Source organism: Anabrus simplex, chromosome 3 (genome assembly GCF_040414725.1).
Source record: "Anabrus simplex isolate iqAnaSimp1 chromosome 3, ASM4041472v1, whole genome shotgun sequence".
NCBI lineage: Eukaryota > Metazoa > Arthropoda > Insecta > Orthoptera > Tettigoniidae > Anabrus > Anabrus simplex.
This window is the reverse complement of record NC_090267.1, coordinates 250,880,307-250,892,780: the sequence shown is the minus strand read 5'-3', so window position 1 is coordinate 250,892,780 and position 12,474 is coordinate 250,880,307. Positions and strand designations below refer to the sequence as shown.

General features: G+C 39.5%; 1 protein-coding gene across 1 annotated transcript in view; it reads left to right on the top strand.

Annotated features, from left to right (window-relative positions):
- The first annotated feature begins 5,702 nt into the window (after positions 1-5,702).
- Positions 5,703-12,474, top strand: part of LOC136866763 (neuropeptides capa receptor-like) — a 490,048-nt gene continuing 483,276 nt past the window's right edge. The window contains exon 1 of the mRNA XM_067143873.2: positions 5,703-6,012. Within this exon, the coding sequence (XP_066999974.2) occupies positions 5,703-6,012 (310 nt within the window). The remainder of the gene's footprint in view (positions 6,013-12,474) is intronic.

Here is a 12,474-nt window from a genome sequence, read left to right as displayed (position 1 = left end):
GCAATTATTTTTCCAGATTTCAATATGGCTTCAGAGAAAAGGCGGGGGTGAATCCTGCCTTAATGGACATTATAATTGAGCTTGAAAATTATATTGATAAAGGTTACAAGACTGCTGGGCTGTTTATTGATTTAAAAAAGGCTTTTGATACTGTTAGCCATGAACTTATGATATACAAACTGGAAAAGGCAGGTGTGAGAGGTCCCTCGCTGCTCTGGTTTAAGGATTTCTTATCAAATCGACAACAATATGTTCAGATTGGCATGAATAAAAGTGAGCTACAAAAGATCTGCTTTGGTGTACCACAAGGTTCCATATTGGGTCCTATTTTGTTTCTTATATATATTAATGATATAGCCCTGTGTTCTTTTAAGGGTAAAATATCACTTTTGGCAGATGATACTTCACTGTTCTATTCATCAAATTCTGAAGATAGTTGCAGATATCCAGCATGACTGTTACATCTTAGATGAATGGCTGAGAAAAAATCTTCTAACAGCCAATTACTCAAAAACTGTCTGTATGATGTTCGATAAATCACAAAATGACCTAAATGCAACTACAAATATATTATTTGGCACTACGAAGTTGAAATGGGTTAAAGAAGTTAAATATCTTGGACTAATAATTGATAGCGCCCTCTCCTGGACACCTCATATATTAAACGTAAAAAATAAAATCTCTGTCTTGGTTGGTATCATTGGCAAGATTAAGTACCTACTAACAATTGACACTCTTCGCCTAATTTATTTCACAATGATACAATCTCGACTTTCTTACTTGTGTTTCATTTGGAGCAAAGCAACCCAAAATAACTTAAATACTTTGGAGGTCTTACAAAACAGGGTTATTAGATTTATGTATGGATTTTATCAACTATATTCTCGAAATAAAATGTACTCTGAAACAAATATATTACCTCTTAAGAAATTAATCTCATTAAACGCATCACTTCTTATTCATAAAGTCTTGCATAATAAAATGTTCACCAACTCTGAATTTCCTAAAGTCACTGACATCCATTCATATAAGACAAGGCAAAAAAATTAATTACATGTTCATCAAAATTATACAACAAGGTTTGGCACTAAGGGAGTGCAACACTTACTAATATCTGAATATAACAGCATTCCTGACAATATAGCAATCATCTCTAAAACTGTGCCATTTCGTAATAAGCTTAAGAAGTACCTGTTAGGCACTATAAATGTGTAACAGTTATTTCTCTGATATTTTCATTTCCAAATCTTAAAAGTCAAAAAGTTGTTCCTCCTGTACTGTTACTCTGATAATAATCCACTTAATATAATCCTACCCATTAGGTAAATTGTGATACTTAAAGTATATGTAAAACCACTATTATTACTCTTTCACTTTAGACCTTATGCGTTAATCCGCCATTGTTGTGATTATCTATGTATTGTTCCTCTTGACAGAGCTCTTGCTCTCTGGAACCCTATTTATCAATCATATAAATAAAAAAAATAAAAAATAAAAGATACTAATTTAAAGTCTCAGAAACATTGCCCAATATCGTTCCCGGTAATCCGCTGTTTAGTAGAGTACAAGTGGCACGTCGGACGCCTATCACATGTGGTTTGCTTCTAGTAATCCTGGGCTCACACCAAGGTGGCTACGGTTCGAATTCGTATTCCACATGAAACTGGAGATCTCGTGCCTAGGATCATGATTTTGAAAAGCATGTAACACTAAAAATATGTTTACTTGAGTCCTGAAGGTCGTGGTTTTTTAATGCACATGATAATTTTCGTGGAACTATAATGGACGACCTGTTGTGAGACTTTCCATTAATTTTGTCGTGTAAATTCGGAATGTGTCGTCAGAGACCTTTTATATGTGGACATCGTACTACTCATAATGACGAGCGGACTTTCCCCACCTTTCAAAAATCACATCGTACTACTCATAATGACGAGCGGAATTTTCCCCACCTTTCAAAAATCACATCGTACTACTCATAATGACGAGCGGAATTTTCCCCACCTTTCAAAAATCACATCGTACTACTCATAATGACGAGGGGACTTTCCCCACCTTTCAAAAATCAGACTCTCTTTGCCAGCCTTGAATTCTCAATTCAGTGAAACAAATATATATCCAGTGTAAAGAATCTCGCAAATATCGGATATTTATGTCATGGAAATGTCCTTTCCGAATTGTTCGTTTCTTTATGTGGCATACCCTAGCATATGTTTAGCTTGTAAAGTCCCAATTAAAGCCCCAATTTCTATGTGTTAATAGTTTGGAATTAGCTGGTTGTTATTTCTGAATGAATGCAGTATTTTTGCACCTTTCTTTAAGTATGGGGCAGAGCAACCTATTTCTTTCACCGGTCTCAGTCTCATTTATGGCTGTGGCAAAGGAAGCTGCAGAGGGATTGGTGATGCTGAGTAGTGACATACTAGTGCATCTGGGTATTATGATAGGTGCGAGTCACAGCTCCAATACTGTCACTAGAGCATTTTATGGTCCAGTGAAGAAATGAGTGGCAGATTACTTCACTCCTCATAATGATACGTACGCCACATTATGGCACAGCTGTCGGTTTATGTAGCTTCACTATATAAGCGTAGCCCTCGGTGATGCTTTCTGAGGATGCCATTCCTGTCGCCAACCCTATGTGTATTCACTATTGTATATTCCTTTGGAAATTGGCCATACGCAACCAAAATCCTCCGCCCAGCCGGGAATCGAATCCAGGGCCCTTTGAAACGAAGACCAGTACGAATTTGTACTATAATTATTTTTGCATTTAAGGGGGAGGATTCTGCGTAAGTGTTTACATCAGGATTATTAAACAATCTACATAGACCGGAACCAATTATCGTCAGAAAGTGCTGTATCTAAACTGAGTTCTATATGAGGTAGCAATTTTATCCCATCTACTTCCTTGTTTATTGCGTTGAAGCATTGTCTGTTTGTACAAGATCAGGTTTTCTATTGGTTAATTGTGTGATGTGTTGTCTTAGAACTTGTAATGCTCGATCCAGTCGCTCTCCTTCTTCTTCTACTACTACAAAGCGGGTGCGCGCGCGTGTGTGTTTGTTAAACAGCTAAACTTGTATCTATTTGGCCAGAGTGGGATGGATATTTTATAGAGATGTATTGTTGTTTTTAAGGTATGTTTGAACATACGTATCGTTTAATTTTGTTAGTTGTTCTCGCGCAGACTCCTGGCAACTCCACAAGGCAGGCCCCAGAGCTGGCTTACTCATCAGCCGGTAAAGTCGACCCTGTTATCCCAGATTTACTTCCATAAAAATGTATTCATGTTTATATATTTTGTACATTGATTTACACAATTTTGTTATTTTTGGCACTTGTTGTAGATGTTTTCTTCTTAAAGTTTGTGGGTACTACAATTGTTCGATGTCCATTGCCTTGTTTTGAGTTTCCAGTTGCTCGTAATAAAGCGAAGTGAACTTCATGGCTATTGTAATCTAATATATTAAATAACTTTATGAGTGTAATTTATAGACAGGGATTTTAAGGAACGTGATTTATTTCCTCCTTCTGAAACATTTTATTTATTATTACACGTTCTTTGTATTAATTATGTTGGGATTAACAATTGTTTCCTCTTTCCGCAGGGCTCCGCCTACCGGAAACTACTTAGTTCGACGTCGCCTGTCTCTTAAGGAACTACAGTTTCTGAAGGAGGAGAGGAGCTACTGGAAGTGAATTCATTATTTTACTGGAAATTCATCATTTTCAGTCAGTAGACAACCGCTGATCAGATAGTTTTCATCAAGAGCTAAATCAGTCTGGCTAATCATTAAAAATTAAAAGGGAAGTCGTAGATCAGCCTAACTAACATGTGCGTATGGAAAAAGGTTCGAGTTAATTTTAGCCTAATTTAAAAAGTGCATTATTTGGATAATATTCCGTTGGTGTGATGGCTTGCCGTGGAGAATACTCGAAGATAATTACTTCATAACTACAAAGTTGTGTGATGAGATCTACAGTACAGTTTTGTTCGTAATAACTACCATGTGTTAAGAGTTCATTCGTGTTATCTTTAAACCTTCACAAGACGTTGTTTGTGAAACGTCTATAATGAAATGTGCCATTATTTCTTCCCATTGCCTAATGATTATGAATGTAATTAAATCTATGAATCACGGGCAGGTTTTAAGTCTCAGAAGAAACTTCCTGGTGACTTAGTAAAATATATTGAGATGCTTTTATTTTGCCCAGATAGTAATATATTTCTATTTGTATTTAGTATAATGCTGAACATTTGAAACTTTAAAAAGTTTTATAAGATATATCAGATTCTTTCCAGGAAGAATAAAAGTTCTGGCGAAAATATTCTGAGACCAATAAGTTCATCTAAGAATGTCTTGGCGGAGACAATTAAGATCTAAGGAAAAGATCATTAAATATTGAACAGAAGGTTTTATTAGACAGAGTTTAAATGGAGCATTATTTGTCGATAGATACAAACTATTCTCATTTCAAATACATACAATTTAATCTCTCGTCTGTTAACCTTCAGATTTTAACAAAAAGTGGTGACACTATTTCAGTTACAATGGAAATACCATGTGGTACTACACCATGTCATTATCAACGTATATAATGTGAAGTTTCTATAGACACATATTTGTTAGATTATGTTGAAGAAACGTAACATATCTCGCCGAAAGTGACTGACCTAGCATGGAATTGGCAGACCCTGTGCTGACACTCTACATCAAACAAATTTGACTCAAAGGCAAGTTCGGTTTGATAAATCAGCGTATCCATTTGACATTGGAGAAATAACGTTAACTTTGTGGTAAAAAATCACTAATAAAGAACATTTTTTGGAGTGTAAAGTGAAATCTTCTAATAATTGTCTAGGAATGATATCGATATTTCGTTATAGGCTACTATGAAAGATGCTGTTGTAATTGGAGTATTTGAGGCCAATATTGCTCCCCTTTTACAGTGGACTGATAATCAGATGATGTTTGGTTAACTATGGATCCATTATTTATCCAACTGCACAAAATCGAATAATTCGTCACGTGTCGGGGACGTCAACGAATGTACAAGAACGTGACTGTAACAATTGGTCACAAACCACGTCTCAAGTATGAGCACAATTCTCGTAACTCGGTTTTAATATGTCAGTGATAGATACTTCAGTGATACTTGACACCAGTATGTGTCAGTAAGAATGAATGTGTCTACAGACAAAGTATCAAATATGAGTAAATCTACTCTCAACATTCAATAGAAACTGTCGGAGACTTCAATGATAGCTGTAAGAAAAAAGGTATGCTAGTGACAATGAATGAGTCTTCTGAAATGTTCATCGCCACACTACTTAGTGGTGTACTTGAGTGATTTAAATGGGCGTTGAAATCAAAGTGTGTCAGTGACAATGAACTTTTCTCTTTAAACGTGTCTTATGGGTTGAACATATCGTTCAACATCATTTTAGTGAGGCGTCGTCACCGTTCAGAAACGAGCATGAGGGACTTCAATGAGTGAGAATAAAACGTGCGGAAAGTGACGTTGTAGACTCTCATTGCATGGGCATCCTCACTCTCTTTTGATGAGTGTCGGATAGTTAAATGAAAGGTGTAAACAAAGTTTGCCAGTAAGAATGAAAATATCACAGAACAATGTGTCAAATGTATGGAAATCGTCGTTTATGTCCCTGTTAGCAAGGACATTCTCACCATTTAGCGATGGATCTTGGAGACTTCAATGAAACGTGGGAAGAAAGTGTGTCTGTGACAATGAACGTCTCTGCCGACAATGTGGCCAATGTGTGGAACGTGTCCTTGGAGAAGTACTTGTTACTTACCAGGGGCCCCAAACATCTCGAGCTGTACATTGTGTTGCCAATCACTGTAGTGTACGCGGTTATCTTTGTGACTGGTGTCGTGGGCAACGTGGCGGTGTGCGCCGTCATTGTGAGGACTGCTGAGATGCACACTCCTACAAACTACTACCTTTTCAGCCTGGCCGTTTCCGATCTGGCTCTTCTTCTGCTAGGTGAGTAATTCCAAGTTATATTCCATAAATCATCTGAGTATATTACATTATTAACCATGCTTATCATTAACTTCTTGGGCTTTGCATCCAATTATACTAATTTTATATAGTACAATGTTTCAGATATAACGGTTGATTTTATCTAGGATATAATAGAGGATTCCTCATTCTAATTTATCATAACCGCATTCATTGAATTTCTAAGTATAGTGTACATGGAAAGTTGAGCGTAAATTTAGTGTGAAACATAAAAACGGTTTAATATTTCAGAAATGGATTCCTCATATTCAAAGAAGGGGAATAGTGTGTATGGACATGGGCCTGGAAATATTACATTTCCGAGTTATGAGATTGACTGGTATAATATCAGTGTGAGCCAATGTTTTTAATACCTGGAATAAAATTGCAGGCACTGAAGTCGCCACTTAGCTCCCAACACGAATTCCCCGAGCTCTAATACGGGTGAAGTCGAGTGAGATTTTCAATAGGAGCAGTGGGTGACGAGAGGAATAGCATCCAACCTCGAACCCTTAGCAACGTCCTAAACGGATCCTTCGTGCTCTGCCAATCCCACATCAATGTGAGAAAGTAGTGTTGAATAAAATCATCGTATTGTTTTATGGTGTGGGTTACTGTAGTCACGTCCTAGTTCATGAACCATGGATGACGGCTGAGTGGACAAGTAAGTGGTCTTGACAGGCGGGGCGATTTCACTGTGAGAGTTGGAAATCGAAGTAAAGGATACGAAAGAGTGATTGGTAAAGGTGGGGAATATATGGAAGGTAATAAGAATGGGAAGCGTTTGGTAAACTTCTGGGAGTGGGCATCTCGGACATATTCCGAATCATGGCCCTCCTTGTGCTCAGGCAGCTAGGACTATGAATAAAAGGATACGAAAGAGTGATTGGTAAAGGTGGGGAATATATGGAAGGTAATAAGAATGGGAAGCGTTTGGTAAACTTCTGGGAGTGGGCATCTCGGACATATTCCGAATCATGGCCCTCCTTGTGCTCAGGCAGCTAGGACTATGAATACACCGGCGGTCCCTAACCCGTTGGAGAAGAGTGCGTCACTTGGACTATGTGTAATTAAGGGTATTCATGATTCAAAGAATTTTCATCGAGCACGCTCAGAAAGTTTAAAGCAAGTCTCGAACGTATGGGAGTAACGGAGTCTCACTCCCATTTGACAGGCGAGGGACTCCTTGGAAACAACTTGGCGAACGAAATGGAATTCGATGGGGAGCTATAAATATTAATGGGGCTTGAGGAAGAAAGAAAGTCGAATTCGCTGAGTCAGCAAAGAGGATGCGTCTGGATGTGTTAGGAATTAATGATATTCGGGTGAGGGGAGGTAACGAGGAAGAGATTATAAAGTTTACTTGACGGGTGTTAAAAAGGGAAGGGCAGAGTGTGGGATAGGACTGTTCATCAGGAATACTATTGCACGCAACATAGTTTCTGTTAGCCACGTAAATGAGCGAGTGATGTGGGTAGATTTGGCAGTTGGAAGAATTAGGACAAGAATTGACTCAGTGTATCCATTATGTGATTGTGCAAATGAGGATGAAGTTGATAAGTTTTATGAAGCATTCATGCGGTCAAGTCTATGACATCGATCTGTACTGTCCATAGACAATTGGATGTTCAGACTGTTTTTTAACGTACCCAGCAATATAGAGTAGGTATTCTCGCCCGGGGTCTCACAGACACCATGAAGGAGGAGGCAGTTCCTTCTGCTATATTCCACTGCCTCTTCAATCGGAATGCCTTTGTGGTCGAGTCGTTCCTGTAGATGGTTTATCTCCTTCTTCATTTCACTTAATTCCTCCGAAATTATTTCCCGGAAATCCTGGAACTCTAAAACAAGGCCGGTTAGTGTGTCGCTGGGACTGGCAGCACTGGTCGCGCCAGCAGACGTGGCTTCTTCCAAGCGTGCTTGGAATTCTGCCATTCGCTTCTTGAACTTCGAAAGACGTTCATTTACGGCCGTCAGCGTCATAATACATCACGGGTATTGAAGCTCACACTTAAATAAAACACTAGCACACCCACGAATATTGAAATTATTTACGTGCGTTGTACAGCGCGCGCCATCTTGAACTGTTATGACAGTAAGGCCAACTTATGAAATTAAGCGTTACCTGTGCAATGAACAGTTTACCAAGTATTTACTCAAAACGCATTTCTCCCACATAATTTTTGTTTAAAATGAATGAAATATAATCTGAAACTATATATTATATTGAAATTAAAATTTAAATATTATTGAGTCGAAATATTTCTGTTATTAATACACCGCATGTTTTAGTAGAAAGAAATAAGACTTATGTTTTGAGCACGCCCCCTTCCTGACAGCAACACTTGAAGAATTTTAAAACTAATTGAACAATGCTCTTAATCTCAAGACTAAGATCAGTGGACAAAAGTATTTTGGTAAGTTCTGGTATGTATTTAAATGCTATGTGTTGTATACAAGAATCACGATATACAAAACACAACATAAAAGTTTATTATTTAGCAGTCTTTCATACAGTATGTACAAATGAAAGAAATTTAGACTTGCTGCTTGGAATACTGTACACGCTAGATAACACATAAGTTAGATGACTGTCGAAAGAAACATATATACATTTATACAGTCTGAGTTTTATATGTACAATGATATCTTGATGAGATAGGATGTCCACAGGAGTGAATGTTCGCGATAGCAGATGGCTATCTGAAGTTTGAGAGATTTACAGGGAACTTGGAACAAAGTTCGTGTTAGCAGAATGCTAGGCAGGAGTATGTCAGTTGTACGGGAGGCGGGTATCTGGAGGCGAAGATGTCCTGAGGTGAAACCTCCCGACCAGACTTAGTCCACCTGTTCAGTACACGTTTTTAAGAGGGTGCCTCCGTGTCTGACACACGGTGTAGTCTGGTTGCTGGACACAGCTGAATTCCTGGAGCGGTGAAGACGTCGCCCCAATTAATAACGCTGGCCTACGTCTCACACAATTACGTCAGCGCGCTGCTGTCCACACCTCGTAGCATCGAGAAGAGTACAAGCGCGAGCGGGTTGCGGACCTCCCAGGCGAAAGACTCAGAACACTATGGATATTAAAAGTGATTACTATTATTTCTCACAGCTAGGGAACGTCACTTCGACTACTCCATTTCTCCACAGTTTCATTTCACTACGTTATTTTGGCAAATATCAACGAAAGTAAGCTTTAGGATTAGTCACTTTAAAAGTATTAACCTATATAACATTCTCCATGCCTCTAAATTACGATAAATCGGCAATCAAAGTCCATGCCTTTTTCCATAGAGGAGTATGAATTTCAACCGCAAAAGCCTAGGCCGCCTGCGCCACGTGTCGAGCTATGAAACTGCTCCGATTACGGTGCGTGAACCCGACTGTCAAGGCCAGCAAGGAGCTAGCTAGAGCGACGCATCAAGTCAGCCGTGTTCCTAACTTCTGTTGCCTTCCACGGAGATGCAGAGAAAGTGGTAAAATTTGAGAGACTGAAACTGTTGACGATCATGCTAGAACAGTTTAGTGAGAAATACTGTCTCTCAATAAAGTCAATGAATATTTTCTCATTCTGAAGTATAAAAACACATTATCTCCATCGTTAATCACAAGATAGAACGTCTTCTTTTCAGTTCGAGGAATGACATCTTAAAAAATGTTGATCGTGGATGTTTCGCTGTAGGTGATTCAGTGGTAGAGAGATGATTCGGATGAGATGAAATTTCGTATGCTTGGTTCTTTCTCAATAAAATTCTCCTCAATCAACGGGTGAGATTATAATGTTGTTGTGTGTAATTGGCATAAGACTGAACCAAGTCCTAAAGACTGATTTGAAGTTTTCGCATACTGAAACCGATGACTGATAAAAAGACTATCGTTATTGCTTCTAATTCAGTGCACTGAGGTTGTCATTTTCGAGAAAGTACCAACATTAACATCACCTACTGGCATCAGACTGAACCAAGTCCTGCTGACTGTTTTGAATGTTCGCATTACAGAGAGCGATATTAGCTAATGAAAATAATCCAAAATTCAATACGTTTAGAGATGAGCTTAACCGATATTTCAGAATATCGGTGACAAACGTATCTGTGACACAACCACATCTGATATTTATATGTGATTCAGTCACGGTCACTCTTTCGTCGCGGATGACCAGTATGCAAATACTTATAGTTGATATGATGACAAAGTCGGGTAGTATTTTTCGAAAGTTTTGGGACGTTAGAAGTGGGAAAAATAATATTCACATTTATAATTTGAAGTTTTAATACTGTATTAGGGAAATGTTGTTAACATGTTGCGCAATCAATTAACAAGCGGAATATGATTACCCGTCTCGTGTCTCCGGGATACCAATTATTTACAGTACTTAATGTAGGTTTAAAAATACAATGACTAAAAATAATAAATTTAATGACTTACTACAAAGATTCCTCCCATATACAGGACTATTCAGTAAAATTGTTCATCTCGAATAACTCGTGAACGGTTAAAGATATTGGCATTTTGTTTTCACTTTCAGGAATGGTAACAAAGACCAAACAAAACCGAACCCCATGGCACTAGACCCCTTGAAGGGCCTTGGCCTACCAAGCGACCGCTGCTCAGCCCAAAGGCCTGCAGATTACGAGGTGTCGTGTGGTAAGCACGACGAATCCTCTCGGCCGTTATTCTTGGCTTTCTAGACCGGGGCCGCTATCTCACCGTCAGATAGCTCCTCAATTCTAATCACGTAGGCTGAGTGAACCTCGAACCAGCCCTCAGGTCCAGGTAAAAATCCCTGACCTGGCTGGGAATCCAACCCGGGGGCCTTCGGGTAAGAGGCACGCACGCTACCCCTACACCCGGGGCCGGCAATGGTAACAAAGGGCTAATAATAATTGGACTTAAAGTAAGTACTGTGTCATGAAGTGAATATTTTTTGGAATCATGGTACTAACTTCGTTATTTTTAAACGGTACTACACTATTTTGTGCACATAGACTTAAATCTACAAACATTACAAATTCAGCACCGTGATTATTTTGAAAATCGGACAAATACTTCTGGAAAAAATATTATGTATTCCAACATGCCTCATTTTCCAGCTAAGGACTAATCTGTTCAATTCGCGCTACGTATGAAACATGAGCTATCTGTTGCTATTTGCTTTACGTCGCACCGACACAGATAGGTCGTATGGCGACGATGAGCCAGGAAAGGCCTAGGAATGGGAAGGAAGCGGCCGTTACCTTAATTATTTTTTTTTGCTAGGGGCTTTACGTCGCGCTGACACAGATAGGTCTTATGGCGACGATGGGAGAGGAAAGGCCTAGGAGCTGGAAGGGAGCGGCCATGGCCTTAATTAAGGTACAGCCCCAGCATTTCCCTGGTGTGAAAATGGGAAACCAGGGAAAACCATTTTCAGGGCTGCCGATAGTGGGATTCGAACCTACTATCTCCCGGATGCAAGCTCACAGCCGCGCGCCTCTACGCGCACGGCCAACTCGCCCGGTGTTACCTTAATTAAGGTACAGCCCCAGCATTTTCTTGGTGTGAAAATGGGAAACAACGGAAAACCATCTTCAGGGCAGCCGACAGTGGGGTTCGAACCCACTATCTCCCGGACGTAAGCTCACAGCTGCGCGCCCCTAATCGCACGGCCAGCTCGCCCGGTAGCTAGCTATTGACATACAGAGTTGCTAGAAAGGTATTCTCTCTACTGTGCTCATAAATACACTATGATAAAATGTACGATTTAACACCTTTAATATCGCCGTAGATAACTGGTAAATGAAAAACGGATATAGACGTTGAGCTACAGCGGAGCCCTGTGAGCGTGATCCAAGCCATTCTCATGATTGGGCATGTCACGTGCGAAGTAATATTCATTCCTCGGATTCGAATAATTTCTTCGGATATGCAGTATAAGTTTAGATGTCTGCAGTTCCTCGTTTGTTTCAGTGTCGCTATGAACATCAACAAGGCACAAGAAAAATCTCTTAAAGTTCAAAATCAAATCAAAATCTCTTTATTTGCAAATGAGGTGTCTACCTCGGTGGCAAATGGTACACTAAAATACATTACTGTCAAGCACTAAATATTAAATTAACAAGAGAATAAAATTTTCCTATAATACAATATTATATAATTTATGCTAACAATTTTTTCTGTTAAACACACAGCTCATCCTTAATAAATTTACATCATCATCATCATCATCTGTTTACCCTCCAGGTTCGGTTTTTCCCTCGGACTTAGCGAGGGATCCCACCTCTACCGCCTCAAGGGCAGTGTCCTGGAGCTTCAGACTCTTGGTCGGGGATACAACTGGGGAGTATGATCAGTACCTCGCCCAGGCGGCCTCACCTGCTATGCTGAACAGGGGCCTTGTGGAGGGATGGGAAGTTTGGAAGGGATAGGCAAGGAAGAGGGAAGGAAGCGGCCGTGGCCTTATGTTAG